At 41.9% G+C, this 19,720-nt stretch overlaps 1 protein-coding gene across 4 annotated transcripts; it reads right to left on the bottom strand.

The window, feature by feature from the left end:
• Window positions 1-71: 71 nt before the first annotated feature.
• On the bottom strand, window positions 72-19,671 carry tmem63ba (transmembrane protein 63Ba). 4 transcript variants are annotated; one of them, XM_031879060.1, is made up of 24 exons: window positions 19,532-19,671; window positions 12,192-12,413; window positions 11,939-12,018; window positions 10,355-10,396; window positions 9,102-9,192; window positions 8,958-8,995; window positions 8,694-8,836; window positions 8,113-8,164; window positions 7,918-8,026; window positions 7,744-7,814; window positions 7,160-7,240; window positions 6,910-7,033; window positions 6,166-6,299; window positions 5,905-6,042; window positions 5,464-5,617; window positions 5,230-5,336; window positions 5,033-5,119; window positions 4,849-4,914; window positions 4,525-4,687; window positions 4,120-4,225; window positions 3,775-3,942; window positions 3,526-3,641; window positions 3,341-3,412; window positions 72-3,126 (listed from the first exon to the last, which is right to left on the bottom strand). In XM_031879060.1, the coding sequence occupies exons 2-24, from the start codon at window positions 12,387-12,389 to the stop codon at window positions 2,950-2,952; spliced, it is 2,517 nt and encodes an 838-aa protein (XP_031734920.1). In that variant the 5' UTR covers window positions 12,390-12,413; window positions 19,532-19,671; the 3' UTR covers window positions 72-2,949. The 4 variants fall into 4 exon arrangements, with proteins under 4 accessions (XP_031734920.1, XP_031734912.1, XP_031734928.1 ...); XM_031879052.1 differs by having other exon boundaries at window positions 19,317-19,670; XM_031879068.1 differs by lacking the exon at window positions 19,532-19,671 and adding an exon at window positions 13,212-16,862.
• Between the last annotated feature and the right edge of the window lie 49 nt (window positions 19,672-19,720).

Consider the following 19,720-nt stretch of genomic DNA (forward strand, 5'->3'; position numbering starts at 1 on the left):
GTGTGAGAGGAAAATGTATTATTTCATTGCTTTAAGTGACTATAGTTAACAAAACGCTCATCGTCAATAAACAGGATTAAATACAGATTTATTGTTCAAAGACCTGGGGTGGGGTCGGGGGGAGGGGGTACAATACATCTGTTACTGACGGCCCTGTGGAAAGAATAAGAAAATGAGACGGTCAAATGCTGAGATTGGCTATAGTTACTCTTCCTATCTAGAAAAATGTAAAACTATAAAAAAGTCAAAGCACACAAACAAACACATTCTAATTGCGCACAGATTTGAGACACAGATACACATGTAACTACCCATTCTGAGCACACTGTAGAGACAAGCTGAGAACTTCTATTAGAAAGTGCTTGGCTGTTTACATAAACAATCCATATATGTTCAATGAGTCCCACTATCTGTACAGATCTTATGAAGATACGCTAAAATAAAAAGGATTCATCATGAGCAGTTAGAAAAAGACTACTGGAAATCATTGCAACTATCAGACTGACAAATGTAGATCATGTTCTCAAATGGTATGCCATGCCATGGCTCTGGACACCAGGAAGATCTATATATAAATTATAAGTACAAAACGTATCATTTCTGGTTAGCTAGTGAACCGTCCTATTGAGGCTGTGTAAATACAGCCATCATGCTATTTGCTATAGCCACTTTCAACTTACCAAAAGTTGCGGAATTAACCTACATTCTGCGTTTAAACACTGGAGCTGTTAGACAACATGAGACATTTAAGTATCTCCCTCAGGGATGGACCGTGGATGTTATTTTGACAGGACACATTCAGAGATTTAAAGACATCACAGAGGTATAAAAATAAAATAAAACCACCCCGTCATGACTAGAAGAGCACCAGACTCCATGGTGTCAAACAATTCTCTTGTTAGTACCATAATGATAAACCCATTTGTGGTGCCAATATACCCATGGACAAATTATGGAAACAGTTTAGTTGTCGTCATTACACCCACAAGGGGTGTGCCCTTCTCCGTCAATCATATCAGTGAAAGTAAGATTAGTGCACATTTCACACACTAGTTCTGTGAGCAGCTGGATAATACATGTTCATTATTACGGCCCAACAACAATAACTGGTCCACAGTGACAGACTGTAGTGGTCATTTGTCTGCATCACTTGTCCGTGTTCACCAACGATCTTCTTTATGTTTAACGGGGCAGCTCATAGTGTCGTCTCGACTCGGGGAGAAATGAAATGACGGTAACAAGACGCTTGATAGATCCTGAGCACGGTCATAGCTGTGTGGGCACTTTGTTTCACATTATTATTCGTTACTTGCCGTTAGTGTTGTTTAAGTATGCGTTTCTGTCCGAGTACTCCTGAAAAGGAGCCGCTTCATATGGCTGAGGCAGACCAAGATCGAGTGTGGAGTTGTGGTACAATACTATTGCTCTGTCACAGGCCTGACAACTGGATCTGCAACTGGAATGTACAACTGTGGGGGGGAACGATGATTTCATAAAGTCAAGAACAGACATAATTAATAAATATTCCATTTTGATTTCAATGGCAGGGGCATAGTAGTATTCAATAACATCATACTTAAAGTTTTAAGTAGATGTGGACCTCTCTCAAGTGGCCTTGCCGGTCTGATAAATTGTGCAATTCTGTTGATAACATGAGTTAAACAATTTATGACTACGTATTGAGTAATTGCGAATGGGAAACCGTTACACTGCTCGGTGACCACTGGAGCAGCTGGATGAAAATGGAGAGGACCTGGAGCCACCTACACTGATTTCAAAATAGCTACATGACGACGTAAACATATGGACAAAAAGTTACAAACGAAAAACAACAGATAAAGAGAACCAGTCACAATGAGTATCATGTGAAGCTGACCCAGCCCCCCCCCCCCCCCAAAATGGCCTCTCTCCACATCCTCTGAGCAACACAGAAGGATCGGCAGGCTCCTGGCCTCCAGTCCTCCTACAGCAGTCGTGCAAGGACTTCCCCCTACCGGGTGTAGCATCAGTAAGTAGCAGCAGCAGCAGCAGCAGCAGCAGCAGCAGCAGCAGCAGCAGCAGCATGCCCCCCCCCCAAATGTTCAGAGACTGAATGCCAAAATGATCATATTCAATGTAGTGTAGACCCAAATTCCACAGTTCAGGGATGTATCAATCTTGATAGCATTTAAAATTAAATGCCTTCAAATAAATACCATGTCAAAAAAAAGAGGCTATTTTACAGATCCAGAGTTTTGTAGCTGTACAGTGTCAAAAGCATCCATGAGTGTTAGTAGCAATGATTTAAAAAAAAAAAAAAAAAAAAAAAGTCTTTGAGACCACCACATCTGCACAGACCAAGCTGTCTGGTGGTATGGAAAACTCCTCTCGCATCAGCTGCTTATTCAGGGGAAGCATTTAGTGCAGACAATTAGAGACACTGGCAAAGGACTATAGAAAAATCCCTCCACCATTTGAACTTGAAGGCATGCTGTACTACAGTACCCTAGTGAAACTCGAGCTCTTGGGACAGGTCCTCTCTTTCAAGTGCAATTATGTTCAAAGAAAATACAGAGAGAACATCACTTCCCTTACAAAACAAGGCAAACTATTCTTCATTTGTGCATTAGTGTCTTTCTTTCATGGGTCCATGTGCAGTTTTTTGGGGGGGATTTGCCTCAGCTATAACGGGGCAGAAGGACGTCGCTGGCCTTGCATTGTCAGAGTAGATTCCCTCTGCAGGTATACAGACAGAAGATGTGGTTTAGTGAGATCCAGTGAAGAAAATGCAGGAGTCCTTGAGCAACAATCCATCCAATCCTTAGCAGACGGTGTGCTTATGTTAGTGTCAAGTCCCTCCATGGAGGTTGAGATGCTTTGTAGAACGGTTGGTTCCTAGTTTAATTCACATATTCAGTGCACTCCTCAAGGAAAACTCAGGAGATTTTTTTGTTGTTGCTCCAGGCAGTATCAGTGTCGAACCTCATTATCGATGAGGCTGTCCTCACCGGACTGGAAGTCCTCATTCAGGCCATTTTCGACATTGATTATTTCCTCGTCCTGCGAGGAACCCTGGCCGTCCGAGCCAGTGCCTGAACCAGCCTCCTCTGAGTTTGGGTCTTGAAGAACCTGAGCAATGTACATTTGCTGTAGGCGAGACAATGAAATGAGAGAGAATGTTAAAGTTTGAGACCCATTTGATGTTTCATGATAAGTTCTCCTTACAAAAAGCAGCCATTTAAGTTAGGTAAACAACAACAAGGTCAACAAGCATTGCTGAAGTTGAGAAAGCTACAAGCTCTTTCCATTGTTTGATCTTGAGGCTCATATTGTTATAAAACAAACATGACTGAATACTCACTGCTGCCTTGTTGGCGGCAGAAGTGCACACTGGACGGCCATTCTCCAACCCGTCCACCGCCAGGGTGTCAATCTAGGACAGAAAACATGCATTTAACACAAGCAGCTGAATATAATACTGGTCACAAATACCAGTGAATTTAGAAGACATGAATAACATGAAGGCATGGATGTCTATCTTGTTACCTTGTAGTTGTGAGCGCTTAGATATTTAAAGTGTCCGAAGCAGACGTGAGATAGGCAGATGATGATTGTGATGATCAAAACTATGAACGTGAACATAGATGTGGCAGCTGAAAACCCTGGGGGAGAGAAAGTGGAGGTTTATCAGGAGCTTGTACTTTACAATGCTTCCGACCAAAGTGGCAGACGCTGCAAATGAATATGGGGACGTGTTAGGACATTAGTGGCCTGTAGATGGAGTCCTCGTCTCACCTGAGCGGACGGTGGAGAAGAACAGGAGCCAAAAGAGACAGAGAATAGGAGCAGCAACCACTTGGTTGACCGCTCCAGAATGGATCTTCTTGCTCAGCTTGGAAGGCAGATAGGCGTAGTACATGTTGTACCTGTCTGCGAGGTGTTTGAGCAGCATGTACATCAGCCCTGCGCAGAGAAGGGAGACAAAACAATTAGTGGGACTAATCCAATTAGGCCTGCTGATAAGCTTCTGTACAACAGAACAGAGCACCTGAATGCTGCCTGGCCTCTCTGTCTTTCTCCTGCAGTAATTCAATAAGCGCACTATCTTGTGCAGTAACCCCTGTAGGGCACTGAACTCACCAAAAGGGACGATGATTGGGCAGGTGATGCTGTAGGTCATTACCACAGTGAAGACACACATCATCCAGGCATAAGCTGCCCCGAACTGGAACTCATAAGCTTGGTGCTATGAAGGCAAAATGACAGGATATTAAAGAAAATCCAAAATCTTAACATCCTAATTTCAACATCCATCATGTGAAGCTGATTTAAGATAAAAAACAAAGTCTTGGTTTTCTGATCTGTATTTAGCTTCATAATTGGCTTATTCATGTGCACCACAATGAAAGAATGAATTGGCTTCTGTCAGGGGAAATGTTTTTGTTAGAGATCAGTTACACCCAGCTGTTCAATCTTAAACCTAACGACTTAATGGGACATGGACCCAGAGACTACGTCAACTCGGTAAGCAGGGGACACACTAACCCTCTTGACGTTCCTCCTCTCTGCTGCAGAGCGAGCCAGGCAGAGGCGGATCATGTACATAAGTAGACCGGGGATCCTCAGCAGGTCCATGGCATTACCAATGAATGCAGACGCAATGACATAGTTCACGAAGAAGGCTCCATTGTCAGGAAGGAACACGCACCTAAAGAGCAAAGAAATAGTATCACTCAAGGACTGAAGTCAGACTCGCATTGAAGTTTGAAAAAGGATGATCGCAGAAGCCAATTTTATTCCAAATTAATTGAAACTGTTCTGCTTTGTTCCGAGTTGTATTGAAACGTCCGTAAAAATCACGATACTCACTCAAATCTCACTTTAGCATCGGCCAAGAATTTTTTGTCAAAAAGCCAGCGGAAGAAAACATCCAAACTGCAAAGATACAAGGAAAGGAAGGAATCAGCTCAAATATCTAGGCTGCCAAAAATGAATTCATGTGAAGCTTTACATTTCATTGAGTTGCAGAGCAGAAATCAACAACATCCTTTACCTGCTGAGTCCTAGGGAAGGCAGCAACAGGACCATAAAGATCAAGAAGGTGTAGCATTTATGCATCGTGGCCCTGTTCTCGCCTGACCTGTAAGGCCAAAGGAAATATTTACACACTCAACCTGAACCTCGAATGGGAATAGAAACAACATGACTCTGATATGTTGATGTGTTGACTGCAGACAGTGTGAACCTTACCGGGTCCAATGGGCTTCAAAGAAGGCAGAATAGTAGACAATGGTAGGAAGTAAGGCGGAGAAGGACCACAGAAGGAGGGTGGGGAAGAACTGGGTGACGATTGGATTCTGAAGGACGGATCAGATAGACATGGACACGTGTCAAGAGTTGAGAGGTGAATCCTTCTGCCTCCGCAACAGCGCGCAGACTTGTGATGACTTGCATTGGAACGCTCAGCATCAATAAAACACTCACATTTAGGTACTCGACTGGTTTGGTAACATTGAACTTGTCCATTGTGGAGATGATGATGGCCGGGGTGGTGAGGAAGAAGAGGAGGAGGAAGAGGACAATGTTGATGATTAGGCAGCGCATCCACCAGAAGAATCCTCCCACTGACAGATGCTCCCTGTGGGATGAAGGTTATGTAGCGGTTAGATCGACACTCGCCGATGACCCGCAGTTATGGACACAGCTGGCCAGCAAACCGATACTGCTGCTCAAAAGACTGTTTATCATCTGGAGTCTCTTCAAAGTGGAATGAAGTCTAATTATTCCTCAGCGGGATATTAAGAGCATTAAGTGTGCATTTGTAGAATTCCCTTTGGGCATCAAGTACTTTTATCTTGCCAAAATGTATTCACCCTATTTGGGCCATTTTTGCAGACAGAATACGTGACGTGAATGCGTTCTTACCAGTAGACATTTTGCGGATCAGGGGCGTAGCTGACAGTCCAGTTGTGTGTGTGGAGCGTGGCGTTGAATCGAGAGCTTTTGGGCTCCCGACGACACTGACAGCCCTGACACTTGCAAGCATTAAAGTCTTTCAAGATTCTGATGAGAAACATCCATCCAGGCAAGGAACAGACATTACAACGTTACCAAATAATCTGTAAATTCAAAAAACAATGTCACAGATGCACAGTCACAAATTTGACCAGCCGTAAAAGTACTTACGTGGCAGTTATGGATTCATTTTGGAAGGTGACAAAGGCCATTCCTAAGGGCTTCCTGTTAACCTTGTCTCTCTCCTTCCTGTAGTCTTCTTTTAGTTGGGCCTCCAGCTTAGTGTAGTAGCTCACTGCCTCTTCCTGTGAAGGACAAGGAAATCTAAATCAGAGTCTGTGACTTTTGATCATCTCACATTGCAGTTAGTAAATAGCACTTAATACACAAGGTCGAGTACATGATTATCTCATAATTGTATAAATATCAACTCAAACTATCGCTTGCTTTTGTAGATGTAAGAATCCTTCACTCACTGAATGAGGAAACCATTATTATATTGGGTACATTTGATCCATTTAGGTGTTTGTAGTGATTTTATTTGAGTTTTAAATATGTTCACAGTGTCATTTTAAATGCTTTTTATTTTTTAAGTTGTTTTTTTAGTTATTTGTAATGCATGTCAGTAATGTAAAATTGAAGTTAGCTCAAGGAGCTTTGTGACTAAAACACCAACAGGCAACATTATGATAGATGTGGTTTACTAAGGCGGTGATAATATAGCAGGAGATGGATAATATATCTCCAGGAGCAGGTACCTGTGTGTTACATTGCTTATATGTTTTCCAGCATATCTCCAATTCTTCAAATGAATCTATAAGAGGACTGTAAAATCAGATAGATGCCTTCTTTATCTTGTAAATACATTTCAGGAGTGTGGTGCTTTAAGATCTAGCGACAGTATATCATTCTGACCTGCTCACAGCCTTTGATGATGCAACAGCAAAGGTGTCCGAAGGGTTTTGGATTGATCATGGTTGTAATATGCTCCTTGGCCAGCAAGTCAATGAAGAATTTCTTGCTGCGCTCGGTCTTCTTCCTGCATGCAAAACATCAGCTGTGTCAGACTAGAAGAGGGGCTACTTCACTGAAACAAGACCGGGTCCTGGAGCCAATGAGACACTTCACAAGTACATCCCAAAATGCAATTATGGACAAAACATACCTTTCAGAGTTGAGATACATCAGCCTGGCCACATTGTAACAGATACGTGCTTCCAGTACAGCACAGTTTTCATACGCCTGCCTATGAAAGAAGAGCGGGGAGGGAGCAAGTCAAAGACTGGATACACATATTGACAACAGCAAATTGTATTTACAGGAGATGACATATCTCTGTCCAACAGTTAATGGCTTCGTCATTTATTTTTGGTACTCAAGTTTGGAGGAGTTTTTGTGGTGCAGGAGCAAAGATACGATTTTGATTAACAACATTTGGCTAAGTAGGAGTTGAGCCAAACACCCCGTCCTCAGTCTTCGACCATCTTGACACATGACTTGCATGACCCTGCTCATCTGGCTTCTATTATAAACAATTACACGAATAGGCCCGTCATTGTCTCACCCCAGCCATATGGGGCCAGCACAAGACAGCTGCTTTTAACAGGAAAAGGCACGGCTCTCATACACCTTAATACAGTTACTGCACAGCTTACTGTCATTTCGACCATTTTTGGAAGCAGACAGATTGAAGCATTGTGAGATTTGAACAGTGGAGCCAGGATACCACTGATCCTGACGGCTGCTTACTCAAAGTGTTGCTTTATCTCAGATTCCTCTGCGTATTTGGAGATTCCATTGACAAATAAAGTGCGTTTCACCTGCATGGAAATGAAGACAGGGAAGTAATTAGCAACAAAATTCAGACCCGCGTGTGTACAAGCAGTGAATAAAAGAGCCATTTTGTGAAGCCATGTCACCCACCAAGTCGTCCTCCTTGTAGTGCATCTTGGAGGTGTGCCGTCGCATGCTGTACACCGTTAGTAACAGGTAGAGAAATGCAAAGATGGTGTGCAGCCAGAGTAGTGCATTACTGAGGACATAAAGGGTACAAATTAGAAAGTGACAACTCAACATAAGGCTTCAAAGTACAGTATAAAATATAATAAAGTGACTCACTCTGCATTCAAATTTGCTATAGTAGTTCGCCCAAAACTATAGGCATCGTTTTCTGTGGGAAAAATAAAAGAAACAAGACAATCACTCGTCAGTCACCAGAAGTTGTGCTGCCTACTTGCAGCTCACGGTGCTCCACAGTCCAAAGAGAAACAATGAAGAAGAATCATGAATGAGGGTCAGGGTAGCTAATGAATGTCCCTGACACTAAGTGTCCATGAATTAATGAATAATAGTTGCCATAAGTCTGAAGCACCTAAAAACATTTAGTCACAGGAGAAAAAAGGAAATTGTCAGATTTCTCAAAATCAAAGTATGATTCATTCAACACATTTACTTGCTGTGTTGTCATTCGTTTTTTGTATTTTTTAAACGTTAGCAATTGTTTGGACTGACATGCTAAAGAAGTCTGCAAAGCTTTGTATGCTTTTATTCATGAGAAGGAATTTTTAGTCAAAATCACAAAGACGGGAGAACAAGGAGCCTCACCGTGTTAAACACTGCCAGCAAAACTAATACAAAAAAAACACAAGTAATCTCTAAATCTCTAAAGATCCCCTGGAAGTAAATTCAAATGGACTCACCAAGTAGGTTTCCCGAGAAGTTAACGGGCAAGATGATGCCCACTGACAGCACGCCCACCACTACCAGCAGGCCGATGATGTGGCGCTGAAAGGACAAGTAATGTACTGCATCCTCACCACACTTCTCCCTTATCTCCTCATCCCTATACAGAGAACACATCAACAAAGTCAACTGCAGTTCAAAACAGAACGTTCCATACTCTGTTTAATCAGTGTTCCACCCATTGTTCTAGTTTCCTATATGCGGCGAGTAGGTTGACTCACTTGATGCGGAAAATGGCAGTTAGCCAGGAGCAGAAACCCTACAAATAAAGAGAGAGCATAGAAATGAAAGGTGTAATAGGTATAACATATATCCCAGATGACAGGACACTATACTTAATCCTGTAAGAACAACGGCATACTCACTGTGTCTCTCTGATCAATGTCCACAGAGCTGGAGACAGAAGTGAGGCGCTCGTAGCGTTCAGCTGCCTCTGATGTCATGGCAGAGGCCATGCTGTATGCAGAAAAACACAACACATTGCATTTGCATGATGTTACACATCTACCTAACATCACCACCTACCATGAGGCGATGCTAGTACTTTGTGTTCCTGTGACAGCAGGGTTACCATCAGGGTGGAAAAGCTGACAACACAAAAAACACACACACACTCACACTCACACTCACAGACCAACACAAGCACTGAAATGGACTGAAGAGATTCACCACTGTTTGTTCTGATTTGAGTTGGTTAACCAGTCAACCACAGGAAGAATCTCTGCAGACACATTTCATGCAGCATTAGGAGTCTACTTTACACAGGTTGAGTACACCATCATTGCCAGAGGAAAGGTTGTGATAAAAAGGGTTAGAAGGCGAGGCTCTACAGAAAAGAATCTTCACAGAGGAAACAACAGAAACCCAGGGATTATAAAGATTTATGGAGTTTGTCCGGCAGAGCCACAGGTTCTCCTGGATATAACACGGCATCAAGACTTTAGTAGATACTGTATACATGTGTGATTGCACTCCCCGGGGAGGTTATGTCAATGTATGCATAACTGGAAAATATGAAGAGAACCCAGGCTCTGCTGGAATTCCAACATTGGTTCAGTGTTCAATACTACATGAAAGGATGACGTCACGCAGGGCTCTAAGATCTCTAATGGAATGAGGAGAGAGCCTGCGGATGCAATCCACCATCAGGCCTCCTCTCGCACATTCCTGTGAGAAGTGAGAATGGCTCTTCTTAGCTCTAGCGGACAGGATGTACTGTAACTGCTCCGTGTTAGGGCCTGTACATGAACAACAACAGGGAAGCATTACCTCTCCCTGTAAGCATCCTGTCTGTGCAGCTCATGAGGTGCGCTCACACCTAAGAAGTCCGCGCTTCATAAAGAGGTCAATGCACAGATTAACACACACAGATCTGATTAGGACAGTGAGAGAGGATAGGCACAAACAACAATGACACAGAGAGGGAGAATAATTAGGAGCATGGCTCTGGGAAACGCCTGGAAGAGGAGGAAGAAAAATCTAAACCATCAAGAGTGAAAAACAGGCTGAAACCCACAGTGGCCTGGGCAGAGTGGAGAAGAGTTATGAGTTAACTACAGAGTCAGGAAAGGAGAGAAGGAAAAAGGCAGTGAGCCAATGATATGTAGAGAAAACATACTATTCCCGATCATCCAGGCGACTGTACCGTTGATCCACTCTTCTGGTGAACAGAGAAGCAAAACAAAGCCATTCAGCTTGAGAGGAAACGGCCCTGTTGGCCAGTAAGGCTGCTGGTTCAGAGAAAAACTGGGAAGGCATTTTACACCACAGGCATACCAATGAAGGTTTCTGTTTATCGTGGTGTACATTATACAACCATTTAAATGCATTTATGGCCTATGGTAAAATAACCCTTTCATGAGAGTCACAGCTTATGTAGCCGGAGCAAAAGAAACATTAGATTTATACCCCATTTTTGATGATTAATAATAAAGCTTCCTAGTTAGCGTTTCAGATGTTATGAGCATTTAAAAGACGGACGTTGATCTCAAGTCAGCACAGTGTCATGAGATAAAAAACTGCATTTCATTACAAAGGTCTCCCACGCGGCAACCCCCCTCCCATCCTCCCACCACGCTGCAGCCCCACTCTCTGCTCACATGCAGCTGCAAAAATAGTGAAGCTGCAACATCACACAAACACAGCAGGGGGATGTAGGTGATGGAACACTGTGTCTCGCATGTTCAAGGGTTCACAGTTGAAGAGGTCTGCAGCGACGTCTGAGCCCCCTCTCTCCCTAACTCACTCATGTTTTTTCACCTCGAAGCTTAAAAAGGAGCCGTCCTCGTTGACAGGCGCCTCTTTGGCTGCTTCCACAACGATTCTCGTTATTTGATCAGTGTCCAGACATCAGTCTCAAATGATCCCAATATATCTGGAAGCATATCATCATACAATAACTACAGTCCACAGCTTAGATGCAGACAGTGGCTTTAAAGTGTTCTTGGAAATAGATCTAATATTTAAATTATTACCAAAGTTACTAATCATTTGTTCCTTTTTCACTCCATTTCATGTTTATTCCAACAGTCTGGCATTTCTATGTCAAAGTGAACAAACCGTGTAACAAGCGACAAAGCATGACAATGTCAGCGTGCATTATTGCGGTTACAAGCGGGAAACTGCTGACACAGACTTCCCGTCTGGGGAACCATCCTTGTGATGCCTGCTTCCATCAGAAATCAAACTCCACCCCCCAGAAGTCTCAACTAGCATCCACAATGAACCGCCACACCAAGTGCCAATTAAACTTAAATGCCGACAAGGCTTTTTTCATATTGTGCCTCCTGCAACTGTGTGTTACTAGCCTGACATCACATGACGATCAACTATCAAGACGTTGAGCAGATCATTTAATTTGCGCTTCTCGACAGATTGCAAACTACTGTGCAGAGGGAGTACATTTTAAGTTGTCACAAAGCTCTAAAAACTAAGTGACATATTTATGAAAAAGGTACAATTCATTATTTTTGCTGAAATGAAAATATTTTGGAAGGTTATTTAGGTTAGCACCCTTTACCAAGTAGTTACCTTTGAACAATGGCAGGTACCGAATATTAACCATTAACCACTACTGTGTATTCAGCACCTGTAACATGCATAAAGAAACTGTGATGTAAACATATATCATTTCAACCGGTTGAACCAAGCCTTGGTACTGGGACCCCCCCCCCCCAGTCTGGATTACTTGTTTTCCAATTACCTGTCAGCGTCAGTCACCAGCGCGAGGCGTCCGTAGTCCCATGCTACTTTTCTCAAGAAGGAGAACACAACCAGCAGCACCTAGAAGTACACAACAAACAGTGGCTGTCAACCCCTCCAGTCCCTGTATTTATATTACAGAGAATACAAAAGTTAAATAACTTCTTGAAGGTGCTTCTCAGTTAAAAACACATTCCTTGAAGAGTTTTACCTCATTTCTGACAGCTGTGAAGAAACATGACAGAAGGACTCACCAAGAAGCACATGAAGTCGAGGGCGAGGACGGTAGGAACCCCACCAAAAGGCAAGCCCTGGAGCACTGTGCTGCGGATCCGAGCCTTGTAACAGAAGTCCTTGGAGGTGACATTGGTCTGCAGTGGCGGGCAGCTCTCTGAATTGGGGCATCCTTGCGCCCCCCAGAGGGCCATTATTAATATCAGCACTCGGTGCATTACTCACTGCAACATGTTGACAACCTGGAAAGAAGAGAAAAAAGACTTAGAACACCAAGTACGCTCCTTAGTACTACTGCGGTCTAGTATAACTGATTGCACTGTATGTGGCTATCATGGACACACTGTGAGGAGTAACCTCCCCCAGTACTTAGACAGAAATGGATAGAAGAAGAAGAACTTCTGTCTATTAAGGCTCACATTTCTGCCCCGTCACTAGTCACATGCTGTTGCTTTTCACCACATGCATGACAAATGAAACCTGCATGGTTTGAACGATTGTAAACTTTCTGTTCCTCATTCGTGGCCACTCCATGTGCAAATGACACAGTTCAACTTTGTTCTGACTTCAGGGGAAAATATCTGTAGTGAGTAAAAATGTACACTCTGAACACCTTGGTGTTTAGGTACAAAACAGATGTTTAGTGCCTAACAGCAATTTTCCTTCCGGTCTCTGATGAACTTCAGAAAGAAACAAGCAGTGGCCCTAACAAGCAACCTAAAGTATAATGGTGACAAACATTGACAAAGCATGAGTAGTGTATGAGAAGTAAGAATCCCAGTAAATCCTGATCGTCCTCTCTCCTGCTCCAACACAAATGAAGTGTGATACAGGGATGCAAAAATACCATTTTAACTCCCTTGCCAGTATAGAGGGCAGGGATTGCTTTGATTAAACACTAGTCATTCAATCATTACCTGTCACAACATACACTTTGGAAATCCTTAAACTATACAGCGGCCCCTCGAGTTGCAAGACATAAGAAATTGATACAAATAACCTGAACACCAAAGTACCTTCTCAATCCTATAAACACGTACCTATCCTGATCTACAGGCTATCACACTTAAAAAGGATTCAATGGACGAAGGGCTTTGGAGAAGGCGCGTGTAGGTGTCCTGGTGAGTGCTGGCGAGTGGGTTTGCACAGTCGCACTGCTATACTTGTGCCCTTCGACCCACTATTGCCAGCAGCATTCACGATGCTGCTCATCTGCCCTAACACTAACTCATTTATCCGCTCCCTGGAATGCTGTGTGACATCACTGGAGAGGGACGCAGCCAGAGCTGAACAATAAGCCGATAGAGACCGCAGGGTTCAAATGGACCGGTCTCAACCCAAGAAGGACACAACATACCCCCCTGTGCCTTCGACATCACTGCTGCACATCCTGGACCCATTGCCACAGTTCACACTGTTTAACATGCAACACCAACGTCGAGAAAAGCACTTGATCACATTTCAAAAACGAGTTATTATAACACCTATGTTAGAGGTTTTACCGATAGTACAGTAAGCCTACCTCACAGCTGAAATGTCCGCGTCATGGAAAGTATTGTTTCGTTTCTTGAGTGATGAGTAACTCTTTACGGTATCCATCTATAACTGTCAGGATACACGAATCAAGAAATATAATATTCAAGCAAAAACATCTGGTTGGACAAACTGTATTCCACCATGAGGCACATATATTGCAATTGAGCGTAGTGACAATGACTCGTTATATATATTGAGTTAATTTTCTTTGTTGAATATTAACCCAAAATTAAAATAGTCTGTGAGAGCCGCTGGCATCCAAGAGTTGAGGCAGCTTTTCGCACTGCCTTTATGTTGTTGGAAAATTAAACATAAAAGGCAATAGAAAGGACAGACCGTGGCAAAAAATGTAAATATTGAAAGCTTACAGAGGTTATATTTCATCTAATCATTCTCTACGCTTTAATTACATTCCTAGCAGATCCTAGTGTGGGCGCCATTTGTTTTTACAAGTGTTTTAGATTTGACTGTTAAGGTTCCCTTTGACCATTTAGAAGAACACTCATGGTGAACAAGAGCAACCAAAATAGCATTTCTCCTCGTTTTGTCTTAGTATGCCATTAATTATCAGGGATTGGACACTACAGTACAAACACAACAACACAGTGCAATAGCACTACAATAAAAGCCTAACCTTTTTTTAGGCTTAGAATTGTGGCAGAGTAGAGCTGAGTCAACATTACTTTCACTCAAAAGTTGAGCCCTATCAGTTTTTCTTTCATGGGGTTTATTACGAGATTGCATTATTGTCAGCTGGGTCCTGATATTTTGTTCACAACGCGTGTTTTAACCTTTGCCTTTAACTTGTTTTCCTGGCCATTTGTCTCTGCTTAAAGATGCCCTTTAAGGCAAAGGTTATGTGTACATTCAGTGTTTCTCATCGAATGTACACATGGTGTATCATTGAGGTCTGACAACTCTGCTTAGATTTGTAATCTGCTTCTGTTCTGGCTAAAAATGCAATATTACCTTAATTCTGAATGGTAAACCATGTTAAAAGGCTGTAGCTACAACCTAAATATTAAGTTTGGGCAGCATGAAATATTAATCACATATTTGTCAGTGATATGATTAAGCCCCGATAGAAATTGGGATGTGGTTTTTGCAAATCCTATCTGCTATCTATTCTAATGTTGATTAAATAGATTGTTATTCGGCTTAAATGTAACAGCCAATATTGCAAACTATAGTTTTTAGTTTGATTTTATTATAATGTCCATGTCTAGAATCCTTATTAACACACTGTGGGAGCATGACTCAGCAGCAGAAAAACACTGAGACATGTTTCCACCTGATGCTAGTTGCTATGGTACCATCAGTCTGGCACACATTCTCAAAATACACATAAACATAAAAGGGATGAAGGCAGGAGGCTAGAATATCCATTCTGGTCGATTTGAAACTCCATCTAGGAGGGAGTCTGCTGTTTGTTCGACAGCTAAAGCAGGAGAAACAATGAGGTTTGTCTAATTGTCAGGGACAGTGTATGTTTCTTTATCTAGTTGGAAAAACAATATCAGAGCCAAACGTCCAACAAGACAAATGAAAGGAAAATACAACACAATGGCTCATTCAAGTCCATGCAGGCAGCTGCGTGTTCATTATATGCTAATACAGATGCAAACCTTTTAACTGCACAACACTAATGCTTTCCATCTACAATGGACCCTTCGCCAAGTCCCGCCCCTTGAATGCAGACCGGCCAGTCATAGCGTAGCATCGCCCAGCTCCGACCAGTGTCCTGTAACTATCCGGCTCTGCTCACTGCAGTTAGTGACAGTGTGGGCTCCATGGCAGCTCTGACAGCTTGATGGAGAAGCTACAATTCCAAATAATGACCAGAAACCTTCAATGTAGTATGTTATTTATGATTATGTGAAAGGTTAAGTCAAGCCAAACACTCCCTTGAAGCAGAACTGCTTCCCGCAGGAAGTAGATAAAAGACACATTTAAAAGTTACACTTCCAATAACAAGTGTTCAATAGTATGTCTGGCAAAAGCAACTCAAAGAACAGATACAGTGTTTGTTCAATACGATCACCTTGTGAAACCTTTGACAGAGATATCATACATTCTTTTCACAACACAGACTAAATACTTAATCTTCATAACCCCGCACTCCATAAACGTGTCCCGCTCAAGTCGCAATTATCACATTTGCTGATAAACGTATTAGCAAATGTGAAAATTACAAAGAATAGGTGGACACCCTATAAGAAATGTGCCAACGACACATGACCTAGTAATTACATACATTTGTTTAAATGTAATTGGTACTTTCTTGTCAAAATATGAATAAACACTGTTTTAAATCCTGTTCCTCTTGTTAATTCACAAACCTGCTTTATATTACCTGCTTTATAAAATTGCTTCAGGACAATATCATACTTGGCATAAATTCTCCAACAATGCGGATGACTGATAATGCAGATTTGCACACATTAGCCTTGATGGTATTAGCCTGTAAATCATTGACAACTGCTGAGCTTTGATTATCACTGGTCATGACGATATCAGAGTAGTTTCACAATCATGTCACAACATGAATGGAAAGAACACACACAAAAGAAATGAAGAAAAAGGTTGATGTTGGAGTGTCTTTCCCGGCCGATAAAAATGTATGCCTACATAATTAGTATTTGTTTTACAGTATTATCAATTCAACAATAGAGAAAAGATCATACCAATATTAACATTAAATGGACAAAAAAAATCACAGCTGACGCTATATGATACAATACTATTACCATAATATAACACAAGTGCAAGTAGACTCATCTAAAAATCAGCAGCACAACATTCTTCATCACTGCTGTATGAATTACATTACTCTATCTCTGTAAAAGTAATCTTACTACAGAAATTACCATCTTGATTGTAAAGGTAAACCTGAACTGTTTGTTAATCTAAACGATCACAAACCGTTGCAGAGTTGATTTATGAAGCAATAACACGACAAGAGATTGATTGATGCCACTCAAAAAAAAAGTAATCCAACTGAAAATGGTGAATCGTTGCTTCCAGCATGGTAAAATGTAAAAACAGTACTCATTTCAGAAAAGCACAAATACACTCTTTGAAGAGGAGTCAAAGCTACTGAGGCCCAATGTGTTTTATTATATTGTATGAGATATATACACAGGTGCTGGTCATATAATTAGAATATCATCAAAAAGTTGATTTACTTCACTAATTCCATTCAAAAACTGAAACGTGTCTATTATATTCATTCATTACACACAGACTGATATATTTCAAATGTTTATTTCTTTTAATTTTGATGATTATTACTGACAACTAAGGAAAATCCCAAATTCAGTATCTCAGAAAATTTGAATATTACTTAAGACCAATACAAAGAAAGGATTTTTAGAAATCTTGGCCAACTGAAAAGTATGAACATGAAAAGTATGAGCATGTACAGCACTCAATACTTAGTTGGGGCTCTTTTTGCCTGAATTACTGCAGCAATGCGGCGTGGCATGGAGTCGAGCAGTCTGTGGCACTGCTCAGGTGTTATGAGAGCCCAGGTTGCTCTGATAGTGGCCTTCAGCTCTTCTGCATTGTTGGGTCTGGCATTTCGCATTATCCTCTTCACAATACCCCATAGATTTTCTATGGGGTTAAGGTCAGGCGAGTTTGCTGCCCAATTAAGAACAGGGATACCATGGTCCTTAAACCAGGTACTGGTTGCTTTGGCACTGTGTGCAGGTGCCAAGTCCTGTTGGAAAATGAAATCTGCATCTCCATAAAGTTGGCCAGCAGCAGGAAGCATGAAGTGCTCTAAAACTTCCTGGTATATGGCTGCATTGACCTTGGACCTCAGAAAACACAGTGGACCAACACCAGCAGATGACATGGCACCCCAAACCATCACTGACTGTGGAAACTTTACACTGGACCTCAAGCAACGTGGATTGTGTGTCTCTCCTCTCTTCCTCCAGACTCTGGGACCCTGATTTCCAAAGGAAATGCAAAATTTACTTTCATCAGAGAACATAACTTTGGACCACTAAGCAGCAGTCCAGTCCTTTTTGTCTTTAGCCCAGGCGAGACGCTTCTGACGCTGTCTGTTGTTCAAGAGTGGCTTGACACAAGGAATGCGACAGCTGAAACCCATGTCTTGCATACGTCTGTGCGTAGTGGTTCTTGAAGCACTGACTCCAGCTGCAGTCCACTCTTTCTGAATCTCCCCCACATTTTTGAATCGGTTTTGTTTCACAATCCTCTCCAGGGTGCGGTTATCCCTATTGCTTGTACACTTTTTTCTACCACATCTTTTCCTTCCCTTCGCCTCTATTAATGTGCTTGGACACAAAGCTCTGTGAACAGCCAGCCTCTTTTGCAATGACCTTTTGTGTCTTGCCCTCCTTGTGCAAGGTGTCAATGGTCATCTTTTGGACAACTGTCAAGTCAGCAGTCTTCCCCATGATTGTGTAGCCTACAGAACTAGACAGAGACCATTTAAAGGCCTTTGCAGGTGTTTTGAGTTAATTAGCTGATTAGAGTGTGGCACCAGGTCTCTTCAATAGTGAACCTTTTCACAATATTCTAATTTTCTGAGATACTGAATTTGGGATTTTCCTTAGTTGTCAGTTATAATCATCAAAATTAAAAGAAATAAACATTTGAAATATATCAGTCTGTGTGTAATGAATGAATATAATAGACACGTTTCACTTTTTTGAATGGAATTGGTGAAATAAATCAACTTTTTGATGATATTCTAATTATATGACCAGCACCTGTAGATAGATAGATAGATAGATAGATAGATATAAGCAGAAGTGTGTCACACTGATACTTCGTCTTGTGAGGCTTTCCATCAGTAATGTCACTGAACCACAGCACGGCTCATGGACATAATATTAACACTGATTAATATTAATATAATCCCTTTACAGGCTGTGCACAAGGAAACACTCAGAGCATTAACTTTCACAGCTAAGTAGTCTTCAGGCCACGATGAAGCCCATGTCTGTGGAACACCGTTAAACCTGTTACTTCACTTGTACTGGTTATCTATGAAGGTGTGTCGAAAACACTGGCATGACTCCTACGGCTAGATTAAAACCATGGCTGCATTGTCTAACATCTCTTCAAGTTTCTTTACATCAAAACACAATTAGTCTCTCTACAGCAGAGAGTTGTGGAGATCCAAGCAGTTTTCAAGATGATTTGACAAAATATTCTTACATTTCACTAATGATGTACTTAAACATTAATGGTAGAATATGAACAAGACACCAAACATCCAAGCAGGCGAACTTAGTCTAGCGCTTGAGCCTCGAGAGTCGCAACCGATAAAATAATAATGAATGTCACAGTCAGCGTTACCTATTTAAAAACAACTAGAACCCTCACTACTAACCCAATGTTCCTCGTTTAATAACGCTATAACTCACCGTGACTAGAGCTCGTTCACAGCTGACCAGTTAGCCTCATGCTAATGTTAACGTGTTTACTCGTGCATTGTTCTGACAGCAAGTATTAAGTTTGCCAGCGCAGCAGCTAACGGGTTAGCTGCTACAAATGTAGAGGACAACCACACGCATTTGTCTTGAAACCCCAATGAATACAGTTTAACGTTAAATAAGAACATAACTTACCTTGCTATGATACGCAGCAGGGCAGAAAGTAACACAGTTAGCTTCTACGAGCTAACAGTCAGCCGTAACGTTGAGGTTAGCTAACCCCTCGATGTAGCAAATAACAGGTGGAGGCTATCTAACGCATGAATGTATAAAGAACTAACGACCGTCGGCAAATGTCCGCATCAGAGTAGATTTACGTCGACCTTCCGGGCCACAACACTAGAGCTTACCAAGTGTAACTAGTCAATCATACGGTGCAGGTTCTTGGTAATGATAGTCAAGAGCTCAGCTGCTCCGGTTGTGTACACTGTCTGTCAGCCAGTGGAACAACTATCGCTAACCCAACCAGTCCAACGGGAGTCACTCAGGTTTAGAGCGTGACGTACATAGAAGTAGATCACATAGAGAGACGACACATC

The sequence above is a fragment of the Anarrhichthys ocellatus genome, unplaced genomic scaffold, assembly GCF_004355925.1.
Source record: "Anarrhichthys ocellatus isolate YVR2014 unplaced genomic scaffold, GSC_Weel_1.0 scaffold3, whole genome shotgun sequence".
NCBI classification, from domain to species: domain Eukaryota; kingdom Metazoa; phylum Chordata; class Actinopteri; order Perciformes; family Anarhichadidae; genus Anarrhichthys; species Anarrhichthys ocellatus.

Bases quoted from the DNA above. Each gene is read 5' to 3' on its own strand.
- tmem63ba (XM_031879060.1), bottom strand. From the start codon at position 12,389: ATGCACCGAGTGCTGATATTAATAATGGCCCTCTGGGGGGCGCAAGGA. The intron at 5,337-5,463 runs GTGAGTGTTTTA...TCCGTCCTTCAG, and splicing joins AACCAGTCGAGTACCTAAAT to AATCCAATCGTCACCCAGTT. The intron at 3,127-3,340 runs GTGAGTATTCAG...TCTCGCCTACAG, and splicing joins CTGCCGCCAACAAGGCAGCA to CAAATGTACATTGCTCAGGT.